Source organism: Myotis myotis, unplaced genomic scaffold (genome assembly GCF_014108235.1).
Source record: "Myotis myotis isolate mMyoMyo1 unplaced genomic scaffold, mMyoMyo1.p scaffold_m19_p_20, whole genome shotgun sequence".
Taxonomy (NCBI): Eukaryota; Metazoa; Chordata; class Mammalia; order Chiroptera; family Vespertilionidae; genus Myotis; species Myotis myotis.
The window spans coordinates 24,864,450-24,891,535 of NW_023416325.1; the positions used below are offsets into that span (position 1 = coordinate 24,864,450).

Sequence of the window (27,086 nt, forward strand, 5' to 3'; positions counted from 1 at the left end):
TAATACTTTCAACAATGAAGGATTATTTTTAAAAAATATTATTCTAACAAGTACTCCATTCCACTTCAAGGATGACATTTAAATTCACTCAAGAATAATAAACCAGCCCTTCAAATCCTAAATAGATAAAAAGAAGTGATAGCCAACCCTTATGATGAGCCATTTAACATTTCACAATACCCAACACTCCCGACTTTTTTCTTGTATCAGGGCCACTTCTTTTTATTTCTATTGCAAGTACCTCCATTTCTGTGTCATGAGTGAGAGATCTAAAAAACAGTGATGTTCCGTGAAAGGAAAGGTTTGGGATCAGGCCAACTGGACTCCACTCCAGCCTTGGCATGATATATGTGCCACCTTGAGCAGCACGACTCACCGCCCAGGCTGTCAGTTTGCTATCTCTAAATTAAAGATAATAACGTCTTGCAGGGCACTCCTGATTTTGGTCCAGATGAAAGAGTAAGTAAATGCTGTGCTCACCATTTCCCATCAAAATTATATCTAAATTATAGAACAGCCATCTTTGAGAACCACTGTAGACTAGTGGGACAGGATCCTATAACTGAAATATAAACAGAGCCATGTTGAGGTTGGAAGGACGGGTAGGGATGTGAAATGGCTGGTCCCACACTGTGTGGTGGATAGGAATCCGCAGGGATATGTTGGCTGTGGAGGTCCCCCCTGAGGAGTGAGGGGTCCCAGCCCCCACGGGATTCTTCAGCCAGAGTACCAGTGCCAGGAAGAGTAGTCCCCACAATGCCTTTCTGTGAAAATCAGCTAAGACTCCATCTGGGTGAGACAGAGGGTTGCTGGAGTCCCAGGCATTCCTCTTAAAAGGCCCAAGCAGAGCACAGACTCACTTGCTTACAAAAACTCGCACTAAGCTCTAGTGAAGGGGCAATAGCTCAAAAAGTATGTGGGACACATGGGGAAGAAATGAATCGCCCTGCTTCAGAGCAAGGGCTGGAGGGTCAAATCTCTCTGGGACTAAAGTGCCTGCAGGTGCCATTTTTCCTTTGTTGAGCCCTTCCCCCAAATAGATGCCAGGTATAGGCAGGCACCAAATCTGAGTCTCAATTAACCTGGCTAACATGGCTAGCTCACCACACCCTGGTAATTCCCTGGGACCCCACCGGATGGCAAGGAGGCCCCAGAACCAACACACCCATGGCAGAACCAACTCAGACACATTAGAGCAACACCCAAATTGCTCAACAAATGATACGCTTAAAGTGTGGACTTAATAGGAACCAGAACCCCACTAAGGTGAATTCCATACAACAGCTTGTCACAAGCCAGTCCTCACAGCAAGTCAGCCATAGGGTCAATCCCACCCAATGACAGGCCAACAGCAATCAAAGGTCAACTACAATAGGAGGGTACTTTCAATCCACACAAGGGACACCATGGAATACCCAGCTCAGGTGACCAGGGACTTGCACCATTGCGCCACACAAAAAACCTACCTACTACATAAAAATGCTCTGCCAAAACTGGGAGATGAAGCATATCTACTTGATATGTAGAAACACAGGGAGGTAGCCAAAATAAGGAGACAAAGTAAATGTCCCAAATAAATGTCCCAAATAAAAGAACAGGACAAAACTCGCAACTAACCAGGTACAGAGTTCAAAACAATGGTTATAAGGATGCTCAATGAACTTAAGAAAAGAATAAATGAACTCAGTGAAACTTGTACTAGAAACCATACGGAAAAAATTATCAAAAATGAAGAATACAATAACAGAAATTAAGAATACATTAGATGGAATCCACAGCAGATTAGGTGAAGTGGAGGGCCAAATCAGTGATCTGGAAGACAAGCAAATAGAAATATTCAAAGTGATGAATACCAAGAACCTACAACCAAGATTACTTTATCCAGCAAAGCTATCATTCAGAATTGAAGGTCAGATAAAGAGCTTCACAGATAAGGAAAAGCTAAAGGAGTTCATCACCACCAAACCAGGATTATATGAAATGCTGAAAGGTATCCTTTAAGAAGAGGAAGAGGAAGAAAAAGGTAAAGATACAAATTATGAACAACAAATATGCATCTATCAACAAGTGAATCTAAGAATCAAGTGAATAAATAATCTGATGAATAGAATGAACTTGTGATTACAATAGAATCAGGGACATAGAAAGGGAATGGACTGACTATTCCTGGGGGGGAAAGGGGTGTGGGAGATGCGGGAAGAGACTGGACAAAAATTGTGCACCTATGGATGAGGACAGTGGGTGGGGAGTGAGGGCGGAGGGTGGGGCGGGAACTGGGAGGAGGGGAGTTATGGGGGGAAAAAAGAGGAACAAATGTAATAATCTGAACAATAAAGATTTAATAAAAAAAAAGAAAAAAAAAAAAAAAGAAAGAAAACAGTAGAACAGCAATTTGAAAAAAGAATTTTTAAAAAGTGAAGACAGTTTAAGGGACCTCTAAGACAACATTGGAATCATAGAAGGTACCATAAAAGTCCAGAAATTGCAGAGAGTTCAAAACAAGATGAACCCAAAGGGGCCTACACCAAGAAACATATAATTAAAATGCCAAAGGTTAAAGACAAAGAGAGAATCTCTTAAAAGCAGCAAGAAAAAAAGCAGTTAGTTACCTACAAGAGAGTCCCCATAAGACTGCTGATTTCTCAATAAAAATGTTGCAGGCCATAAGGGATTGGTGCAAAATAGTCAATGTGCTGAAGCAGGACCTACAACCAAGATTATTTCAACTAGCAAGGCTATGGCTTAGAATTGATAAAGAGATAAAGAGCTTCACAGACCAGAAAAACCTAGAGGAGCTCATCACCACCAAACCAGTATTACAATAAATGTTAAAGGGACTTCTCAAAGGAGAAAAGATAAAAGATATGAATAAGAAAATAGTATAAAGAAAAAACTCTCACTTATAATGGTAAACACATAATAAAAACAGTGGATCAACCATTTATAAAGCTAGTACAGAAGGTAAAAGGCAAAACTAAGAAAATCATGTGTATTTACAACAGTAAATTTAAAGATACACACAAAAAAGAATAATAATTACTAAAAATATAAACATGGAGGAGGTAAATAAAAAGGGTAATAATTTCAGAATGTGTTCAAATGCAAGCAAACATTAGGTTAAAATAGATGGCTATAAACATAGCTTGGTATATAAAGCACAAGTAACCACAAACCAAAAATCTACAAGAAATATACAAGAAATAAAAAGAAAATAATCCAAACACAACACTACAGAAAATCATTAACATACAAAAGAAAAGAAAGAAACAGAGAACAACAGCAAAATCAGAAAATAATTAGTAAAATGGAAATAACTACAAGCAATCAATAATTACTTTAAATGAAAATGAACTAGAGGCAGATCTCTGGGTGCATAGCTTGGTTATTTCCACATGCACCTAGGTCCAGCAGAGGAAGCCACAAGCTGTGGATGGCTGAAAGCTCCAAACAGGTTGTCCAGAGCCAGTCACAGACGGCATCTGATTTGCCCTGCAGCAGAGTCCCTCCGAGGAGGTCCAGAACCAGTCCACACAGAGGCCAGCTTCAGACAACAGTGGAGCAGGGTCCAATAAGCTTCACAAACAGCACAGCCACAGGGAGGTGTTGGCAGCACCATCGCTGCTGAGGTGAATCCACTTGGTGTGATTGGCACCGCACAGCAGCCTGCATGCTGTGTTGGGGTTGAGCCTCACTGTCAGTGAGCCTGAAGGTTGATCCCATGTACAAATGGGCCAATAGCAATCAAGACTCAATTACAACAGGAGGGCCCATGCAACATGCACAAGGGATATCATTAGAGCACCCAGATCTGGTGATCAGGGAGGCTGTAACACTGGGCCCCACAGGTCACCTCCTATATAAAGCCACCATACCAAGACTGGGAGTCACCCAATGCTTACAAACAAAAATAAAGGGGAAGCCAAAATGGGGAGACAACAGGCCCCAAGAAGAGCTGAACAAAGTGGAGATAAGCAATTTATCAGATACAGAGTTCAGAGTAATAATTATAAGGATGCTTAACAGCATGAAAAAGGATTTAGAAACCATAAAAAATTCAGAAATGAAGAATGCCATATCCTAAATAAGGAATACACTGGAAGGAACAAACAGTAGCCTCAATGAAGCAGAGGATCAAATGAGTGATTGGAAGACAAGGTGGAAAAAACCCAATGAAAGCAGCAAAAACAAACAAACAAAAAAAAACCAAAATTTTTTAAGAAATGAGGATAATTTAAGGGGCCTTTGGTACAACATGAAGTGTAACAACATCTATGTCATCACAGTCCCAGGAGAAGAGAGAGAGCAAAGGGTCCAGAAATTATTTAAAGAAATAATTACAGAAAACTTCCTTAACCTGAAGAAAACACATACAAGTCCAAGAAGCACAGAGTCCCAAAAAAGATGGACCCAAAGAGGCCTATACCAAGACACATCATAATTAAAATAGAAAAAGTTAAAGACAAAGAGAGAATCTTAAAAGCTGTAAGGTAAAGGAATTCGGTTACCTATAAGGGAACTTCCATAAAACTATCATCTGATTTCTCAACAGAAACATTTTAGACCAGAAGGGACTGGCATGATATATTCAAAGTGATGAAAAGCACGGACCTACAACCAATGCTACTTTACCCAGCAAAGCTATCATTTAAAAATGAAGGAGAAATAAAACCTTCCCAGACAAGAAAATGTAAAGGAGTTTGTGGCCACCAACACAGTAGTCCAAGAAATTTTAACAGGCTTCAAGAAGAAGAAGAAAGAGGAGGAGGAGGAAGAGGAAAACAGAGGAAAACAGAGGAATGTAGTTTAAAAAATGACAATAAATATGTTTCTATCAATATTCACTTTAAGTGTAAATGGCTTAAATGCTCCAAAGGACATAAGCTAGCTGTTGAATAAGAAAATAAGACCCATATATATGCTGTCTTCAAGAGACCCACGAGAGAGAGAGAGAGAGAGAGAGAGAGAGAGAGAGAGAGAGAGAGAGAGAGAGTCACACCTCAGAACGGAAGATACACACAGACTGAAAGTACAGAGATAGAAAAAGATATTTCATGTAAATGAAAAGGAAAAAGAAAGCTGGGTAGCAATACTTATATCTGGCAAAATAGACGTTAAAACTAAGGTTATAGTAAGAAACCAAGAAGGAAAGCACATAACAATAAAGGGAGCCATGCAACAAGAGGATATAACCCTTGTAAACATGTATGCACCCAAAATAGGAGCACCTAAATATGTGAAGCAAATATTGATGGACATAAGGGAGAGATTGACAGGGATATACTAGTAATTAACAGTAGGGGGTTTTAACACCCTTTGACATCAATGGATAGTTCTTCCAGACAGAACATCAACAAGGAGATGGCAGCCTTAAATGAGACACTGGATTGAATGAATTTAATTTACATCTTCAAGCCATTTCACCCCAAAGCAGCAGAATATACACTCTTCTCAAGTGTACCTGGGACAATTTCTAATATAGACTACATGTTAGACACAAAACAAGTCTCAATAAATTTAAGAAGATTGAAATCATATCAAGCATCTTCTCTGACCATATGCTATGAAACTCAAAATCAATCACAAGAAGAAAACTGGAGAACACATAAAGACATGGAGGCTAAATAACATTTTACTAAACCAAGAATGGGTTAACTATGAGATCAAGGAAGAAATCAGATGATACCTTGAGACAAATGAAAATGAAAACATAACAACCCCAAATCTGTGGGACACAACAAAAACAGTCCTAAGAAGGAAATTCATAGCATTATAGGCCTATCTCAAGAAAGAAAGAAACAAACAAAAAACTCAAATAAACAATGTCACTTTTACACTTAAGGGAACTTGAAGAACAACAGCAAACAAAGCCTAGAGTGAGTAGAAGGAAGGAAATAATAAATATCAAAGCAGAAATAAATGAAATGGAGTCTAAAAAAATATAAATGATGAATGAAACCAAGAGCTGGTTCTTTGAAAAGATAAACAAGATTGACAAACTTTTAACCAGACTCATCAAGAGAAAAAAAAGAAATAAAATCAGAAATGAAAGAGGAGAAATAACAACCGACACCAAAGATATGCAAAGGATTGTGAGAAAATACTGTGAACAACTATATGCCAACAGGTGATCAGGGTGAAATGGACAAATTCCTAGAAACATGCAATCTTCCAAAACTAAATCAGGAAGAATCAGAAAATCTGAAGAGTCAGGTTACAACTAGTGAAAATGAAGCAGTAATCAAAAACTCCCAACAAACAAAAGTGCGGGGCTGGATGACTTTAAAGGTGAATTTTATCAAACATTCAAAGAATTAAAACCAGTCTTTTTTGCATTGGCTGGTGTGGCTCAATGGTTGGAGTGTCAGCTCATGCACCCAGGGGTCACTAGTTTGATTCCCAGTTAAGGGCATGTGCCTGGGTTGCAGGTTTGCTCCATGCCCCCAGTTGAGGTGCATGTGGGAGGCAACCGGCTGATGTGTGTGTGTGTCTTTCTCACATTGTTGTTTCTCTTTCTCTCCCTCTCCCTCTGAAAAGCAATGGGAAAAAAAATCCTTAGGTGAGAATTCACACACACACACACACACACACACACACACACACACACACCAACACACAATGCAAGAAAACCTATTCTCAAACTATTCCAAAAAATTCAAGAGTGGGCAATACTACAAAGCTCATTCTATGAAGCCAGCCTTATCCTAATTACAAAACTAGATAAAACATGACAAAGAAGAACATTGTAGGGCAATATTCCTGATGAGAATAGATGCTAAAATCCCAGGGATTCAAGTTTGTTAAAATATTCGCAAATCAAGATACCAATGGCATATTTCACACAAGTAGAGCAAATATTCCAAAAATTTATATGGAACCCCAAAAGACCCCAAATAGCAACAGTGATCTTGAAAATGGAGAACAAAGTTGGAGGAATCATGCTGTCTTATCAAACAACACTACCAGGCCATAGTAATCAAAAGGGCATGGTACTGGCATAAAAACAGACCTATTATTGATCAGTGGAAGAATACAGAGATCCCAGAAATAACCCACAACTTTATCATCAATTAATACTTGACAAAGGAGACAAAATCATACAATGGGGTAAAGACAGTCTATTCAATAACTGGTGTTGGGAAAATTGGACATATATGTGCAAAAAAAAAAAAGAAAGAGATTAGATAACTTTCTTACACCGCACACAAGAATAAACTAAAAATGGATTAAAGGCTTAAATATTTGACTCAAAATTATAAAAATACTAAAAGAAAACATAGGCAGTAAAATTTCAGATATTTTTAGTAGCAATATGTTTTTCTGATAAATCTCCTTGGGCAAAGGAAACAGAATAAAAATAAACAAATGGGACTACATCAAACTAAAGAGTTTTTGCACAGCAAAGGAAACCATCAACAAAATGAAAAGACAACCCACTGAATGAGAGAACATATTCGCCAATGATACATCCAATAAGGTGTTAATATCCAAAATTTATAAAGAACTTATAAAACTCAACACCAAAAAACAATCCAATTAAAAAATGGGCAAAGGACCTGAATAGTCAGTCACTTCTCTAAACAGGGCAGACAGATGCCAATAGACCTATGAAAAGATGCTCAGTGTCATTAATCATAAGAGAGATGCAAATCAAAACCATGATGAGATATCACCTCACACTGATCACAATGGCTGTCATCAATAAATCAACAAACAGCAAGTGTTGGCAAGGATGTGGAAAAAAGGGAACACTTGTGCACTGTGGATGAGAATGCAGAGTGGTGCAGCCATTGGTGCAGTATGGAGGTTCCTCAAAAAATAAAGAAATGGGTCTGGCTGGTGTATCTCCATGGGTTAGAGCACTGTCCCATGCACTGGAAGATCATGGGTTCAATTCCTGGTCAAGGCATGTACCTGGGTTGTAGATTTGACCTCTGGACCTGGTCAGGGTGTATGTGGGAGGCAACCAAACAATGTGTCTCATCTCTTTCATCTCTCTCTCTCTCTCTCTCTCTCTCTCTCTCTCTCTCTCTCTCTCTCTCTCTCCCCCCCACCTCTCCCTCCCTCCCTTCTGCTCTCTCCAAAATCAATGAAAAAAAATATCCTCAGGTGAGGATAAAATAAAATTAAAAATGGAACTGCCTTTTGACCCAGCAATCCCACTTCTGGGAATTTATCTGAAGAACCAAAAACACTATTCAAAAGAATATAAGAATACATGCCCCCTATGTTCATTGCAGTGCTCTTTACAGTGGCCAACATTTGGAAGCAGCCCAAGTGCCCATCAGTACATGAGTGGATAAAAGAGCTGTGGCACATGTACACAATGGAATCTTGCTTGGCCATAAAAAGAAGAACATTTTATCTTTTGTAACAGCATGGATGGGCCTGGAGAACATTGTGCTGAGTGAAATAAGCCAGTCAGAGAAAGACAAGTACCACATGATTTCAGTCATATGTGGAATTTAATAAACACACTGAACTAACCAGCAAAATAGAGACAAACTCATAGATGAAGAGCAAGCCAACAGCTCTGTTGGGGTGTGTGTGTTTGGTGGGTGGAGGGATTGAGAAGAGAGAGAGAGAGAGAGAGAGAGAGAGAGAGAGAGAGAGAGAGAGAGAGAACTCATAGATGTGGACAACAGTGTAGTGATTGCGGGGGAAGGGAGTGGTTGGAAGTGGTAGAAGGAATGGTGGTGGTGGGGAGATAAGTGGTGATGGAAAAATAGAATAAAGAGAAAAAATAAAAGGAATTCCTTTAAAAATTCTAAAAAAGAAAAAAAGAAGAAAAAATATGAACTAAACTAACTACTCCAATGAACTTAACTAACTGCTCCAATCAAAGACAAGAGGTGGCTGAATTGATAACAATACAAGACCCAAGTATATGCTATCTACATCTACCTACTTCAGACCAAAAAAACACAAACAGCCTAAGGTAACGAGATGAAAAACAATTTCATGCAAAAGAAAATAAATCAAAACCTGGGATAGCAATACTTATATCAGACAAAATATACTTTACAGGGTGTAACGAGACAAAGGAAGACATTTATTAATTATAAAGGATCAATAAAACAAACATACAATTCTTGTAAACATTTACACACCCAGTGTAGATGTACAAAAATATATAAAACAAATATTGATGGACATAAAGGGAGAGATCCACAGTAGGAGACTTTAACACCCCATTGGCATCAATGGATAGATCATCCAGACAGAAAATTGACAAGGAACCAGAAGCCTCAAATGACACATTAGACCAGATGGACTTAATTGAAATGTTTAGAACATTTCGTCCCTACACAGTAGAATATACATTATTTTCCAAGTGCACATGAAACATTTTCCAGAGAAGACCACATGTTCGGCTACATAAATAAATTTAAGAAGATTAAAATCATATCAAGCATTTTCTCTAACCACAGTTATATGAAAGTGGAAATCAATTAAAAGAAAAAAACTGATAAACACACAAACACGTGGACTCTAAATAACATGTTACTAAACCAGTGATGGCGAACCTTTTGAGCTCGGCGTGTCAGCATTTGAAAAACCCTAACTTAACTCTGGTGCCGTGTCACATATAGAAATTTTTTGATATTTGCAATAATAGTAAAACAAAGATTTATATTTTTGATATTTATTTTATATATTTAAATGCCATTTAACAAAGAAAAACCAACCAAAAAAATGAGTTCACGTGTCACCTCTGACACGTGTGTCATAGGTTCGCCATCACTGTACTAAACCATGAGTAGGTTAACAATGAGATCAGGGAAGAAATAAAAAGATACCGTGAGACAAATGAAAATGGAAACTCTACAACTCAAAATTTATGGGACAGAGTGAAAGCAATCCCAAGAGGGAAATTCAAGCATCGCGAGCCTACTTTAAGAAACAACAACATTTCAAATATAAAATCTAAACTTACACCAAAAGGAAATGGAGAAAGAACAACAAAGCCCACAGTGAGCTGAAGAAAAAAAAGTATAAAGACCAGAATGAAAATAAACAAAATAGTATAAAGAAACAATACAAAGTATCAGTGAAACCAAGAACTGATTCTTTGAAAAGATAAACAAAATTGATAAACCTTTAGCCAGACTTATCAAGAAAAAAGGAGAAAAGACCCAAGTAAATAAAATCAGAAATGAAAGAGGAGAAATAACCCTGACATAACAGAAATTCAAAGGATTGTAAGAAAATATCATGAAAAACAACATGCCAACAAATTAAACAATCTGGAAAAAATAGATAAATTCCTAAAAACATGCAATCTTCCAAAACTGACTAAAGAAGAAAAAGGAAATCTGAACAGCACAAATACAACTAATGAAATCAAAGCAGTAAAACAGTAAATTAAAAAAAAAACACCCAAAAACAAAACCAAAAAACACTTTCAAGAAAGAAACTCCTGGACCAGGTGGCTTCACAGGTAAATTTTACCAAAGACTCAAGAAAGAACTTACACCCATCTTTCTCAAACTATTCAAAAATATTCAAGAGGGAAAACACCCAAGGTCATTGTATGAGGCCAGCATTATCTGAATTCTAAAACCAGATAAAGACACCACAAAAAAAGGAAATTACAGGCCAATATCCCCGAGGAACATACATGCAAAAATCCTCAACAAAATATTAGCACACCAAGTTCAGCAATACATTATAAAGATCATTTATTACTGGGATACAAGGTTGGCACAATATCCAAAAATTAATTAACGTGTTATATTTCATAAACAAAATGAAAGTTAAAAATCCTTTGATCATATCAATAGATGCAGAAAAAACATCAGATGAAACACAGCACCCATTTATTATAAAAATTCTCAGCAAAGTGGAACTAAAGGGAACGTACCTCAAAATAATAAAAGCCGTATATGACAAAACCACAGCTAACTTCGTACTCAACAGGAAAAGCAGTGTTTTACTTAAGATCAGGAAGGAGATCGTGTCCACTATGACCACTCTAGTTCAACATAGTTTCGGGAGTTCTAGTCACAGCAATCAGATGAAGGAGAAGATGGAAGGCCTCCAAACTCGAAGGAAGAAGTGAAACTGTGATTATTGCAGAGGACATGATACCGACATACAGAACCCTAAAGATCCCCCAAACTACCAGAAGTGAGAAATAAACTGAGTAGATTAGCAGGATATAAAATAAATATTCAGAAATTGGCTGCATTTTAATATACCAATAATGAACTGTCAGAAAGGGAAGTTAAATAAACAATCCCATTTACAATTGCATTAAAAATACCTATGAATAAATTTAACCAAAGAGGTAAAAGACCTGTCCTCAGAAAATTATGAGACACTGAAGAAAGAAACTGAAGAAGACCCAAATAAATGGGAGGATGTACCATGCTCATGAATATGAAGAAATAACATCATTAAAATATACATAGTACCTGAAGAAATCTATCGATTCAATGCAATTCCTATTTAATACAATGGCATCTTTCATAGAACTAGAACAAATAATTTTAAAATTTATATGAAACCACAAAAGACCCTGAATAGCTACAGCAATCTTGAGAAAGAAGAACAAAGGTAGAGTTATCATGCTACCTGATATCAAAATATACTATGAGGTCATAATAATAAAAAAGTATGGTACTGGCATAAAAACAGACATATAGTTCAATGGAACAAAATAGAGATTCCAGAAATAAACCTTATATAGTCAAATCATATTTAAGAAAGGTGGCAAGGACGTACCATACAATAAGGTAAAGACAGTCTATTCAATAAATAGTACTGGGAAAATTGAACAGAAACATGCAAAAAAAATAGGTAAAACTAGACCACCTTTTACACCATATAAAAGAATAAACTCAAAATGTATTAAAGACTTAAATGTAATACTCAAAGCCATAACACTCCTGGAAGACAACATAGGCAGTAAAATCTCTGACGTTTCTCTTAGCAATAATTTTTCTGATATATCTTCTTGGGTAAGGAAAACAAAACAAAAGATAAACAAATGGGACTACATCAAACTACAAAGCTTTTGCATAGCAAAGAAAACCAACAACAAAACGAAAAGACAGCCTAACTGGGAGAAGATATTTGCCAATGACACATCTAATAAGGGCTTAATATTCAAAATTCATTTTTTAAAAAGCCCGTGCACCTGGTGAGTGTGGCTCAGTGTTGAGCACTGACGCATGAACCAGGAGGTCACGGTTCGATTCCTGGTCCGGGAGCATGCCCGGGTTGTGGATCCGGTCCCCAGTGGGGGACATCTAGGAGGTAGCCGATCAGTGATTCTCTCTCATTTTTGATGTTTCTATTTCTTTCCCCTCTCCCTTCCTCTCTCTGAAATCCGTAAAAACATATTAAAAAAACAAAACACTCATGCAACTCAACACCAAGAACACAAACAATCCAATTAAAAAATAGGCAGAGGGCCTGAATAGACACTTCTCTAAAGAGGATATACATAGGCCAATAGATATATGAAAAAATGTTCATGACTAATCATCAGAAAAATGCAAATTGAAACCAAAATGAGCTATCACCTCACACCTGTCAAAATGGCTATCACCAACAAATTAACAAACAACAAGTTCTGGCGAGGATGTAGAGAAAAGGAAACCCTCGTGCACTGCTGGTGGGAATGCAGATTGGCGCAGCCACTACAAAAAACTATGTGGGTTCTTTAAAAATTAAAGTCAAAACTGCCTTCTGACCCAGCAATTCCAGTTCTGCATATATATCAAAGAAACCCAAATCACTAATTTGAAAGAATATGTGCACCCCTTTGTTCACTGCAGCATTATTCACAACTAGAGGCCCGGTGCATGAAATTCATGCATGGGGGTGTCCCTCAGCCTGGCCTGCATCCTCTCCAATCTGGGACCCCTTGGACATCCCTCTCACAATACTGGACCGCTGGCTCCTAACCACTCTCCTGCCTGCCTGATCACCCCTAACTACTCTGCCTGCCTGCTTGATTACCCCTAACCTCTCTGCCTGCCTGATTGCCCCTAACCACTCTGCCTGCCTGCCTGATCATTCCTAACCACCTCTGCCTTCCTGGCCTGATTGCCCCTAACTGCTCCCCTGCCAGCCTGATAGCCCCTAACCACCTCTACCTCAGCCCCCGCACCCATGACCCAGGTTTCCCTCCTCTGGCTGACCGCAGGCAACTGGGACCTGCTCTTCCCTCCCTCTGGCTGGCTGCAGGCCCCCGGGACACCCAGTGGCTTCGTCCAGGCTGGTCATAGCCTCCTGGGACTGCAGGCGGCTTTGCCCAGCCTGGCTGCAGTTGTAGGTGCGCAAGACCACAGGCACCTTCGCCTGAGCCCCAGCTTTGTCAGGAAGGACGTCCGGAAGATGTCTGGTCTAATTAGCATAGTACCCTTTTATTAGTATAGATACTACAAACTATAGTAATCAAAACACCATAATACTGGCATTAAACAGATACATAAAACAATAAAAGAGACTAGAGAACCCGAAAATAAACCCATGCCTATATGGTAAATTAATTTATGACAAAGTAGGCAAGAATACACAATGGGGTAAAAACAGTCTGTTTAATAAAGGGTGTTAGGGAAACTGGACAGATACATGGAAAAAATGAAACTGTCCACTTTCTTTCACCACATGCAAGAATAGAATCAAAATAGATTAGACTTAAATGTAAGATCGATACCATAAAACTCCTAGAAGAAGCATAGACAGTAAAACCTTTTATATTGCTCTTAGTAATAATTTTTTAAGATATTCTCCCTCACTAAGGGAAACAAAAGAAACAACAAACAAATACAACTACATCAAACTAAAAGTTTCTGTAAAACAACAAAGAAACTGTCAATGAAACAAAAAGACAACCTACTTAGTTGGAGAAGATATTCGCCAATCATATATTCAATAAGGATTTGTATGGAGATCTCATTCAACTTATCACCAAAAACACAAACAATTCGATTCAAAATTGGGCAAAGGAGTGAACAGACATTTCTCCAAAGAGGACAAACAGATAGCCAATAGACATATGGAAGATGCTCCATGTCACTAACCATTGGAGAGATGCAAATTAAAACCACAGTAAGATATCCCCTCATACTTGTCAAAGGGTTATCATCAATGAATCAACAAACAGTAAGTGTTGGCGAGGGTGTGGAGGAAAGAGAACCCACATGTGCTTTGGTGTGATTGTAAATTGGTATAGTCTCTGGAAAACAGTATGGAGTTTCCTTTAAAAATTAAAAATAAAACTACCATGTAATCCAGAAATTCCACTTCTGTGTCATTGTCAAAAAATCCCAGATGCTAATTCAAAAAGATGCGGCTTCCCTAGTGTCACTGCAGCATTCTTCACAACAGCCAAGAGATGGATGCAACCTAAGTGTCCACTGATAGAAAAATGGTGCCTATACAGTATGCAATGGAAAATAGTTGATCAAAAAAAGCAATGAAATCTTACCATTTGTGACAACAGGGATGGGCCTAGAAGTATTATGCTAAGTGAACTACGGCAGACAGAGAAAGACAATTACCACATGATTTCACTTATATGTAGAAGCTAAAAAACCCATAATGAACAAAGAAAGCAGAAACAAACTCACAGATACAGAGAACAAACTGATGGTTGCCAGACAGGAGGGGTATTTTGGGGCTGGTGAAAAAGATTAAGAAATTAAGAAGTACAATTGGCAGTTACAAAATAGTCATAGGGTTGTAAAGTACAGGCAATCTTATCTAATAAAAGAGCAATATGCAAATTAACCATTACTCCCTCACTTTGTCATAAAGATGGTGGCAGCCACGGAGCTGGAGCGAACAGGAGGCTTAGGTTTCCCCTGGCGATGGAGGAAGCCAAGCTTCCCACCTGCCCTGGCTAGTCCTGAGCTCCACTCAAGGCTACAAAGTTTCAATTACAGAAGATAAATAAATCCCAGATACCTGCTTCCAGCCCACTGGCGTGGCCAGCCTGAAAAAGGCCATCAGCCCCTCACCCAGGCTGGTCAGGCACCCCAGTGGAACCCCCACCCTGATCCGGGACACCCTTCAAGGCAAACCAGCTGGCCCCCACCCATGCACCAGGCCTCTATCCTATATAATAAAAATGGTAATATGCAAATTGACCCTAACAGCAGAACAACTGGGAATGACTGGTCACTATGACACACACTGACCACCAGGGGACAGACGCTCAATGCAAGAGCTGCCCCCTGGTGTTCAGTGTGCTCCCACAGGGGAAGCTCTGCTCAGCCACAAGCCAGGCTGACGGCTGCCAGTATAGTGGTGGTGGTGGGAGCCTCTCCCGCCTCAGCAGCACTAAGGATGTCCGACTGCAGTTTAGGCCTGCTCCCCGCTGGCAAGTTGACATTCCTTGAGGGCTGCCGGGCTGCCAGAGAGATGTCTGACTGCCAGCTTAGGCCTGATCCCCTGGGGAGCGGGCCTAAGTCAGCAGGTGGACATCCCTGGAGTGGTCCCAGACTGCGAGAGGGCACAGGCCGGGCTGAGGGACCCCGCCGAGTGCACAAATTTTTGTGTACCAGGCCTCTAGTTATATTAATATTATAATATCTACGTATGGTGTCAGGTGGATGCAAGACTTAGTGAGGGATCACATTGTAAGTTACGTAAATGTCCAAGCACTATGCCACACATCTGCAAGCAATACAATATTGAATGTCAACTGAAACTAATGTTCAATATCTGTAGGGCACTTGTTAAGATTAAATTAAATATGTGAAGCACAGTTCCCGACAGAGCAGGCACTGGGTAAACCTCAGCTGCGGCTGTGACAGGACAAGGTGCACATGCTCTCTCATGCGAGGATTCAGTTGTGGTTATAACATACCTGCAACAAAGGCAGCTTTGGGGGCAACTTCTATTTGTACTCTTCCCAAGTGAGTGGCCTTCTGAGAGACATTGTTCTTTGGTCGTGTCTGTGCTCTTCACCTTCCACTTGTGCTAGTCCGAGAATCCCAGAGAACCCTTGGAAATTGCCATGATTGTCCAGGTGGGTGCGGTCCTGACTGGCAGGATAGGGCCCAGAGACTGGGCACAGAGACTGGGCACACTGCACCAACTCACTTTACCAACACAGTGCTGTGCAGAGATGTGCTCGTCGTATGCGTAGGCCTCCCTTCTGTCTGGCTGCTGTTTTCTAAGTCTATGACATAGACTTATCAAAACCCTGGATGTCAGCTACAGGGAGGACTCAGATTCGAGGGTAAACAGACACAGGACATCTTCCAAGACACTTGTCCTCAATTCACTTCAAGATGCCATTGCTGATAACTTTATTTATTTATTTATTAAAATATATTTTTATTGATTTTTTACAGAGAGAAAGGGAGAGAGATAGAAAGTCAGAAACATCGATGAGAGAGAAACATAGATCAGCTGCCTCCTGCACACCCTCTACTGGGGATGTGCCCACAACCAAGGTACATGCCCTTGACTGGAATCAAACCTGGGACCCTTCAGTCTGCAGGCTGACGCTCTATCCACTGAGCCAAACCGGTTAGGGCCAATGCTGATAACTTTAATGCTCAAAGTGAGGTCATTCCTGGACCTACGTCTTCCCTCCTTCCAAATCCGTAGAATATTCTAGGGGCCAGCTGCCTCCGATCGGCAGAATAACTGAGTGGATGGCCTGGGCTCTTTCTGATAAAAAGTCAAACAGTGCATGCATGGAAAGAGAAAAATAACCTGCCGCACGTGGGTCTGATGAGGGGTAAGTGCTCATCCACAGGAGAGTGAAGTGGAGATGTGGCACCCCAGTACCATGACCACCACGGCCCTGCTCCTCAGCTCAACCAGACTCAGCAGCTGTGGCCAGGGGACCTCCCTCCATGCTAACGGCTGGCCATGCTCTCTCTCTTCATTTCCAAAGAAATCTGTGGAATCAACAAGCCTCCAAGTCTGTTTGAACTGAGACAAGTAAATGTGGATCATTTGTTTTGTGAGTTAGCAGATATAAGTTATTGTGGAAACTCACTAACTTCCTGATGAAAAGCAGTGAGTACTGTTTATAGTACTAACTAGAGGCCCGGTGCACAAAATTCTGCACTCAGGGCTGGGGGGTTGGGGGGGGTCTCCTCAGCCTAGCCTGCTCCCTCTTGGAGTCCGGGAGCCCTCACTTCTTACTGACTGGTTCACTGCTCCTTAATGCTGTCGTGGAGGCAGGAGAGGCTCCCGCTACCGCCGCTGCACTCGCCAGCTGTGAGCCTGGCTTCTGGCTGAGCAGTGCTCCCCCTGTGGGAGCGCACTGACCACCAGGGGACAGCTCCTGCATTGAGTGTCTGCCCCCTGGTGATCAGTGAGCATCATAGAGACTGGTTGTTCTGGTTGTTCTGCCATAACGGTCACTTAGGCTTTTATTATATAGACTAGTGGCCTGGTGCATGAAATTCATGGACATTAAAAGAGAATTAATTAGAGGAAATATTTTAATATTGCTATTTTCCCTTTCTCTATGATAGAAATGTCAGAGATGAAAGAAAATTAGTAAAATGTATATGAAAATCTCCCTCCTGTCAGAGTCTGGGGTGCACCATGGGCAGGGGGCACAGCCTGAGGTCCCCCGTCTGGCACTGGGGCAGGGGGGCATGGCCTGAGGTCCCCCTCAAGCCCCCTGGTGGGGGGTGGAAGGCGCGGCCTGAGGTCTCCCAGCCTGGCACCATGGCCGGGGGCATGGCCTGAGGCCCCCAGTCAAGTCCTGCTGGGCAGGGGGTGCAGCCTGAGGTCACCCGGCCCAGCACTGGGGAGGAGGGCACAGCCTGAGATCCCCTGTCAAGTCCCACCAGGCGAGGGGTGTGGCCTGAGTTCTCCAGGCTGGGCGCAGGGGGCATGGCCTGAGGTCTCCTGGCAAGCCCTGCCAGGCTGGGGGCACGGCCTGAGGTCCCCTGTCAAGCCCCGTGGGGCAGGGAGCGTGGCCTGAAGTCCCTCGCCCTGGCCAGGTGCCATGCAGCCTCAGGTCCCTGCTGTTTGGTTGTGACGTTATGGCATCCTGGCTAATTTGCATATTCCTCTATTATATAGGTAGATAGCTGCCAAGAGCTATCCTACGAGTTCCAAGGGCTTTTATTCCCATCATTTCATTAGCACACCTTGATTTTTTATTTACAACATACTGCTCAGGATACCAGTTACTGAACTACGAGGCGCCATGTACCCGCAAGGCACCTGGCGTGGGTTACTTACACAGCGTCATCTCTGAGCAGGTATTAGTCACATTTCATAGACGTGGCAACTGAGGCCCAGAGTAATGACATGGGTCGTTCAATGTTCCCCACAAGCCACAGTTTAGCAGGATCAAACCCAAGGATCATTCCTTCGAGCACTGGCACCAGGGTCCCTGCCAAGGGTGCAGGCAGGAGGCTCCAGCGGGGGAAGGGGGGGGGGCAGAGATAACACTGCGTTTTCAGGCTCGAGCTGGTTATTTCTTCTCCCAGGTTGTGAGAAAATGGAATTTATTATTCTTATCTACCACATATTCTGCCTTTTCCTTTCAATTATCACTATTTCTAAGAGCTAACTGCAAAACCCACCTCTCCCAAGAAGTCATCTTTTGATTAGCTCTACTGTTTAACCCTGCTCTCCCCTGTCTTTCTAATACAACATTTAGGCAAATTTCCCACTGAAGGTGAAATTGAGGGCCACTTCAACACTTATTTCTTTTGCTTATTCCCAAAGTAAGTAAATTAGTTGTTCTCGAACAAGTCAGTGCATCTTTACAAAAAGGAGATAATATTCATTTTTATCTAGTTTATTTCCAATTCAGACATTTCAATTCAATTTGTAAATGCTATTATTTTTAATTTAAAATTGGTTAGTATTACTTTTCACTTGTAATTTTTTCTTGTCAAAGTTTTCTTGTTCTTTAAAGTGCATTTACTTTCCTCCCTGGAATAGATGTTACTAGTAAGTGCCTAAGGCAGAGAACATGCTTTATCAGCCTAACAACACCTCTAGCATAGGGATCTGCAAAGCGCCGGCACCGACAGTTGCTGTTGTTAGCTGCCTGCTCACCAGTGGGAGGCACTGATGGTGTCAGGTGGGTGAGATTCCCTGCGATGAACAATAGCGAGATGTATAATGGCTGATCACTGGGTTGTACACCTGAGACTAATGTAATATTACATGTCAACTGTAATAAAAATAAAATCTAATTCAGTGTAAAAATAAATAAGTAAAATTTATAAAGTACAAAGTAAACGATTTAGTGGGCGCCTATGTTCTACGAAGTGATACGCACAAAGGACACCTCCCGGAGCTGCACGCGTGCGCCCTCTGTGGAGGGGAGCAAAGGCCAGATGTGGGGGCGTGGCCTTCGCAGTCCAGATGAGTCCCCGGAGACCCCCCCCCCCCCCCCCCCCCGGGAGGAAAGGCGCCGCTTTCGCTTGCTCCTGTGGGGCCTCAATCGCCAGAAAAGGCAAAGCCACTCCGCCAGCCGCAGGCCCTCTTTCCCAGTTAAATATGTCCTCGGCTGAGGCCGCTGCCAATGTGGGATCACAGCTCCCACCTCTCCAAGGGCTTCCGCAGCTCTCAAACCAAGGTCAGCGGGAGAGGAGACCAGGGGCCAGGGCAGCGGGAGAGAGGAGGGGTCCGGCCGCGGTCTCTGCCCAGGAGGGGGGACCGGCCTTAATGCATTTCCAAGCCCCACACTTCCCAGCGAGCAAGCGAGCGAGCGCCTCTGCGCCTGTGCGGACCCTCCCTGCAGATGCGCACCCCACTCCTCACAGCAAAGCGCGGAGGTCGGCCAACTGGGATCACCTTTTTTTAAATGTTTTCCCACTGATTTTTAGGGAGAGTGGAAGAGAGGGAGAGAGAAACATCCATGTGAGAGAAGCACATCGATTGGTTGCCTCCTGTACAGGCTCCGGGCGGGGTGGGAGGAGCCTGCAACCCAGGTGCGCGCCCTTGACCGGATGATCAGGGGCGAACCCGGGGCTCTACCCACGGAGCCACCGGGCCAGGGCGGAAGGGCCAGGGCGGGGCACCGGCGGCAGGGGGCGGGCGCCCACCTCGTAGTATTTGCCGTCGGCGTAGCAGCCGCAGCTGTGCGGCAGGATGCAGCTCTTGCCGTTGAGCACGTAGCCCGCGTCGCACTGGCAGCCCTCCACGCAGTAGTGGTTGCAGTCGCTCTTGAGGCGGATGGCGGCGCAGCGCGGCTGGCACACGCTCACGCAGCTCTCGTAGTGGCTGTGGGGCGGGCAGGTGACGGCTGCAACGAAGGACAAGGCAGGGCCAGACAGTCAGGAACCGCGGGCCTCCCCGGCTCCCCGTCGGAGGCGTGGAGGGCGCGCGGGGAGGAGAGTGCGCGGGACCGCCTTTCCCCATGACCGCCCTCTTTGCTTTTGGAAAGCCTCCGACTGATGATCGCTTAAATAATGGGCCGGCGAGCAGCTGGAGGCAACCAGAGGGCCCTCACTAATCTTGTCCTCTGCTCAGCCTCTGATCTGCTCCAGTAAACCCACCCCCCAGCAGGCATCTCCGCTTCCTGCAGGCGCCCCGTCATTCCTGCCTGGGGCACTCACACTGCTCTCCCTCAGGCACGCTGCCTGCCCTCTCGGCCTACCCGCACCCAAGCCTTCATCAAGTTCCCCACTCAGCCAACGCTAACAACGCACCCTCATCTCAGAACTTCCATCCTAAGCCGACAGTTTATGATGGTGGGCCTCTGAGCGCCTTGGTTTCCGATTCGGCAAACGGACGTGTGTGCAGACCCCTGCCAACTCTGCGCGATGGGTTTCACCTGCACGCAGATGCTTTCACGGAAAGCAGTTAGGGTTCTGGCGAAGAGGGCGGCTCTGGAGCAGAAGTGAGAGGCCACAGCTCCTCAGTCCAACACCTGCTCAGGACGTGTGCTTAGAGCAGTGCTGAGCCAGAAGTGCTCAGTAAGTGTTAGCCAGTCATTAAGACAGATATGCTTAAGGGTTTTACAGGAACTTACTTTAATAGGTGCATATAGAAAGCACAACTACTAATATGTGAGAATTTCTACTCCATTCAAGGCTAACACTTAGCCTTGAATTCTGGTATTTGCATTGCTGCATGATATGTTTCATGTGCTTGTGATGCTGCTGCAGTGAACATTCTTGTACATATATTTTCCCTCGTGAGTGAGTAAGTGAACCTGTACAATAAATTCCTGAAAAGTGAAATTACTGGGTCAAAGGGTATGTACACTTAAATTCCCGACAGATGCCACTGCCGTGTCTTCTAAAGAGGCTGCGCTAGTCACCCTCCCCCCAGCGCTGCAGGAGGAGGCCTGTTTCCCCACACTCGCCCTGACTGCTTATCACCAAATTTTCTGACCCTTGGAAATATGAAAAGTTCAGTGCTGTGGCTACAAGGGATTGCATCCAGAATAAATGGAGAACTCTTAAAACTCAACAATAAAACAAACAAACAACCAGATTCAAAAGTGGGCACAGGACCTGAGCAGGCATTTCTCCAGAGAAGACATATGAATGAAGATATATGAATGACCAATAAGTACAGAAAATATGTCCCAGGTCACTAATGATCAGAGAAATACAAACCAAAACTACAATGAGACCTTATACGCATTAGAATGCTACTATTAACACAGGATAAAAACGCTGTGGGGCATTTACACCAGGGAACACTACGCAGCTGTAAAAAGAGGGGTCTCCTACCCTCTGGGACAGCATGGAGGGGCCCGGAGAGCATGATGCTGAGTGAAATAAGCCAGTCAGAGAAAGACAAGTATCACATGATCTCACTTATTTGTGGAATCTAATAAACAAAATAATTTTACCAACAAAATAAGACCCAAAGCCTTGAAGGCATGGAACAGACTGACATACCTTGATGTAGCGTTGCAGGGATGAGAAGAGATAAACCAAAGAAGTTATATACTTACTAGAGGGCTGGTGCACGAAATTTGTGCATTTGGGGGCGGGGGAGGTAGGGAGTCCCTCAGCCCAGCCTGTACCCTCTCACAGTCCGGGAGCCCTCGGGGGATGTCCAACTGCTGGGGAGTGGGCCTAAGCCAGCAGTCAGACATCCTTCGTGCAGCTGCGGAGGCGGGAGAGGCTCTCGCCACTGCCACTGTGCTCACCAGCGGTGAACCCGGCTTCTGGCTGAGCTGCACTCCCCCATGGGAGCGCACTGACCACCAGGGGCAGCTCCTGCATTGAGCATCTGTCCCCTAGTGGTCAGTGCACTTCACAGTGACTGGTCATTCCGCTGTTGGGCCGACACCAGCTCTCCGACATCCTCTTAGGGGTCCCGGATTGTGAGAGGGCGCAGGCCAGGCCCACGGACCCCACTGGTGCATGATTGGGGCTGGGAGGGACATGGGAGGTTGGCCAGCTGGGGAGGGACCGTAAGAGGGCCCCAGGGTGTGTCTGGACCGTCTAGCTCAGTCCCTATTGGCTGCACCCCAGCAGCAAGCTAACCTACCAGTTGGAGTGTCTGCCCCCTGGTGGTCAGTGCACATCATAGCGTGAGGTTGAGCAGCCTTAACATATCATTAGCATATTATGCTTTGATTAGTTGAACGGATGACCAGATGACTGGACACTTAGCATATTAGGCTTTTATTATATAGGATATGCATAGCCCATTGACATGGGCAATAGGGGATGAAGACCTGGGGGTGGGTGGGTTGGGGCTGGGAGGATAGGGGGTAAAAGGGGGGTAAGGGGAGACATCTATAATACTATCAACAATAAAAAATACACATTAAAAAACACAGGAAAATAGCAAGTGATGGCAAAGAGTGGAGAAATTACAACCCTTGTGCACTGTTGATGGAAAGTAAAATGGTGTCACTGCTGTGGAAAACACTGAGGCAGGTCCTCAAAAAATTAAAAATGGAAATTACCATATGATCCAATAATTCCACACCTAGGTATATACTAAAAATATTTGGAAAAAGTATCTCAAGAAGATCTCTATGTTCAGCTATGTTCATAGCATTATTCAAAATAGCTAGAATGTAGAAGCAGCCCAAGTGCCCATTGATGAATGAATGGATAAACAGAATGTGGTATATGCATAAATAGAATATTATTCAGCTTTGACAAGGAAGGAAGTTCTGCATTACACTACAACATCGATGAACCTTGAGGGCATTACACAAAGTGAAATAAGCTACTCATAAAAAGACAAATACTACATGATTCCACTCACATGTCGTATCTAAAGTACTCAAGGTCGCAGAGACAGCAATTTGAACACTGGTTACTGGGGGCTGGGAATGGAGAGCTATTGTTTAATGGGTGTGGAGTTGCAGTTTTGCAAGATGAAAAGAGCTCTGGAAACGGATGGTGGTGGTGGTCGCACAATATGGATGTACTTAAGGGCAGTGAAGTGTGCACTAGAAGTGCTTATATGCATAAGTTCTGTTGTATGTGCTTTACCACAGTAAAAATGCTCTATCTGTTATATCCGTGTTCAGTGTGTAGTCCAGCATCTTTTCATTGTTTATAACCCATTTGTGTGTCCTTTTCTGTTACTGTCTTTCAATGACCTTTGCACATTTTGTCTTATTAAGTTGTGAGATTCTTTATAAATTAAAATAGATGTTTGCCATTCCGTTGTTATTAAATGTTTTTCATTTGTCATTTGACTCTGCTTTTCCAGACACGTATTTGATTGTTTTTAGATGTTTTTGACATGTAGAAATTTAAAGTGGTCAAATTTATCAGGTTTTCCCTGATGGCTTTTGGTGTTTTGCTTAGAAGAGACCACCAGACCCAACCAAACAAAACGCATTTGTTTTTTCTAGTACTTTCATAGCTTAAGTATTTTTTTGTTTAATTTTGATTTTGTCTGAATTTTAATTTGGAGTGAAGGGTGAAGGAGGAACTTAGCTATTTTTCTCCAATGAGTTGAAATGCCACTTTATTTGATAGTAACTTCTCTGCAGTGTTTGGGCCTATTTCTATATTTCTTACCTTTTGACTGGCTGGTCTTTCTGTTCATGTTCCAGTGTTCATGACTGAAGGTCTACAATACGTTTCAACAGCTGGGGAGAGATGCTACCGATTCAAAGATGCCCTTTATTGTTTCAAATGTGCTGGTCCCATTTCTGCCACTAGTCTATAACCTTCATATTTTATACTCCTGCTTCTCTCATGGCACCTCCACAATGCTAAGCACATGGCAGGAGGGTGATAAGCATTTGACTTTTAAAGACAAACTTTGAATTACGAATACTGATTTTCTCAACCCAAATGAAGTAATGAGGGCTGAGTGGTGACAGCTCGACATCTGGACTTCCACATGGTCACAGACGTGTCTCTTCCCAGGGCCAGGGGCTGGTTTGGCCTTTGTTCCCAGGTGGGCAGGGTGCATGGATTCCCTGAAGAACAAGGTCGTACAGTAGAATGGACAAGGGCTTTGGAGTCGAAGTGGCCTGGTTTGAGCCCTGCTCTGCTGCTAGCAGTGCCACCCTGGGCAGGTTGCTTGCCCTCTCTAAACCTCTTTCCTCATCTGTAAAATGGGCGCAATAACATCTCCCTCATCGCGTAGTTACAAGATAAAGTGAGGCCCAATTTCCAAAGCTTCTGGAACGCTGCCCGGTGCTTGCGATACCTCCTCTTAGAGCAGTCACTGTTGGAGGAGCAGTGGTGGTTTTCCTTTAGTTAGTCAACAGAAGCTCACTGGGTCTGCGAGAACTATGTCAGAAAACCCCTAGTTACCAGACTCTGCAACCAGGACTCCGAAGCAGCCACTGATAAAAGGGAAAATTTAATGATATTCAACTTTGATGACCACTGACCAGGCACCAGGCACGGGTGGCTTGGCACAGGAGACATCACCCCATGTAACGCCCACAGTGGCTGGCAGACACTGCCCACTCCTCATCCTCTAGACCAGTGGTCGGCAAACTGCAGCTCGCGAGCCACATGCGGCTCTTTGGCCCCTTGAGTGTGGCCACGAAGTTTCAATCGCACTGTACGTGTGCACCCGCATGTGGTATTTTGTGGAAGAGCCACACTTAAGGTGCCGCAGTTTGCCAACCACTGCTCTAGACCAGCAGTTCTCAACCTTGGCTGCACATTAGAATCACCTGAGAATCTTTTTAAAATTCTGATTTCTGGGCCTCATCCTCCAGAAATTCTGTTTCTTTATTATAGGGTGAGGCCACACATTAGTAACAAAGAAACAGAATTTCCAGAGGATGAGGCCCAGAAATCAGGATTTTAAAAAGATTCCCAGGTGATTCTAATGTGCAGCCAAGGTTGAGAACCACTGCTCTAGACCAATGATGGCGAACTTATGACACGTGTGTCAGAGGTGACATGCGAACTCATTTTTTTGGTTGATTTTTCTTTGTTAAATGGCATTTAAATATATAAAATAAATATCAAAAATATAAATCTCTGTTTTACTATGGTTGCAAATATAAAAAAATTTCTATATGTTACACGGCACCAGAGTTAAGTTAGGGTTTTTCAAAATGCTGACACGCCGAGCTCAAAAGGTTCGCCATCACTGCACTAGACTGTGCAACGCCTTTGGCACCAGGGGAGCCCCCAGTGCCCCAGCGCCCCAGCACCTGGGCCTGATGGGCCAGGGAGAACACTGCCTCTGGGATGGAACCAGTGCCAGCAGCTCCTCCACAGGGTTGCTGTGGGCAGTGCAGACACATAGAGCACTTAGAACAGTGCCTGGCACATGGTCAGAGCTAAGTACCTGATGCATCTATTGTTTTCACTGACTGTACTTTCACTATCTAGTACTTTAAGTCCCCCATTTTATTTTATTTTTTAAAACATATTTTTATTGATTTCAGAGAGGAAGGGAGAGGGAGAGAGAGATAGAAATATCAATGAGGAGAAAGACTCATTGATCAGCTGCCTCCTGCACACCCCACACTGGGGATCGAGCCCGCAACCTGGGCCTGTGCCCTGACCAGGAATTGAACCGTGGCCTCCTGGTTTGTAGGTTGATGCTCAACCACTGAGCCATGCCAGCCGGGCAAGTCCCCCATTTTAAGGCAAGTCCCCCACTTGAAAGCATGATAGACTCAATTGAATGAATTTTAAGGAGAAGTTAGTAATTAAGACGATTTACTTCCCCTTCCTGTATGTTCCACTTGGGTTAATGCAGTCACAGACCAGGAACTGAACAGGGACCTTCTATCTCCAGGCCTGCCACCAGCACCGGCCACCTCCACCTGCCCCGTGAAGCCACGTGGTCTAACCCGTCCTACCGAGAGCGCCTCTCCGATGGCACCTGGGAGTGTGGACGGGCCAGTTCTCAGGAGGATGCGGCGGGGAGGGGCGTTCGTCTGCCTTTATTTCTCAGTGGTTGGATTTACATCAAATCTGGTTACAAACAAGGGTTCTCAAGACAGTCTCTGCTCACTGATCTCTCAGACTGAACGGCTGAGCTGGGGCTCGATCTCACAGATTTTCTCTGCTTTTTAAGTTTGAAATGGAAAACTAAGCTGCCCCCAATGTGTCTACTCCCCATCCTCACCCACATACTGTCTTTGAATTATAATTTTGTCTCTTATTTCAGCTTTTCCTTGTGCCAGTCACTGCCACCATCTCTCCGGGTCCTCCTTTTCGGACATTTCCCCTGTCCTGGGGGCCAAGGAGGGGCAGGCTGGCCCTCTCGCAATGGGTGCTGGGAAGCAGACGGCGGGGAACGGGATGGGGTCCCAGGCCGAGGTGAGAACTCTGCGCTGTGGGCCTTGGGCCCAGCTCTCCACACTACATACCGAGGAGGCAACTGGAGTCGGAAAAATCTTCAAGGAGGGGAAGAAAGGGGTGCTGGAAGGAGGGCAGAAGGACAGAAAAATGGTCTTCAGATCCTTCATGAAATCACCTCTCTAAACGGCTTCCTCATCCTGCACTATGCTTAGCCCTGTGGGCCCAAGCTCTGCAGAGGTAGAGAGACCTTCATCTTCAGAGGGAATGGCACATGGGCTTGCTAACTCATTCCTTTTCCTCCTCATAAGTGACAAAAATGAGACCCATATTGAAGAGGCGAGTCCCTGGCATTAGCCCCCTCAAGAACAATTCTTCCCATGACATCTGCTCCCTGCAGCTGGGAGCCATGCTGTGGCATACACTGTGCCTGCACCCACCCCAGCCATCCTGGAGAGCAGCTCAGCCTTGCGTGCC

General features: G+C 43.5%; 1 protein-coding gene across 2 annotated transcripts in view; it reads right to left on the reverse strand.

Annotated features, from left to right (window-relative positions):
• The window catches only part of LOC118678267 (tubulin-specific chaperone cofactor E-like protein), a 199,848-nt gene that overhangs the window by 34,635 nt on the left and 138,127 nt on the right, over positions 1 to 27,086 (reverse strand). For both annotated transcript variants that reach the window (XM_036353716.1, XM_036353715.1), the window contains one exon: positions 19,998 to 20,197. In XM_036353716.1, the coding sequence (XP_036209609.1) occupies positions 19,998 to 20,197 (200 nt within the window). The remainder of the gene's footprint in view (positions 1 to 19,997; positions 20,198 to 27,086) is intronic.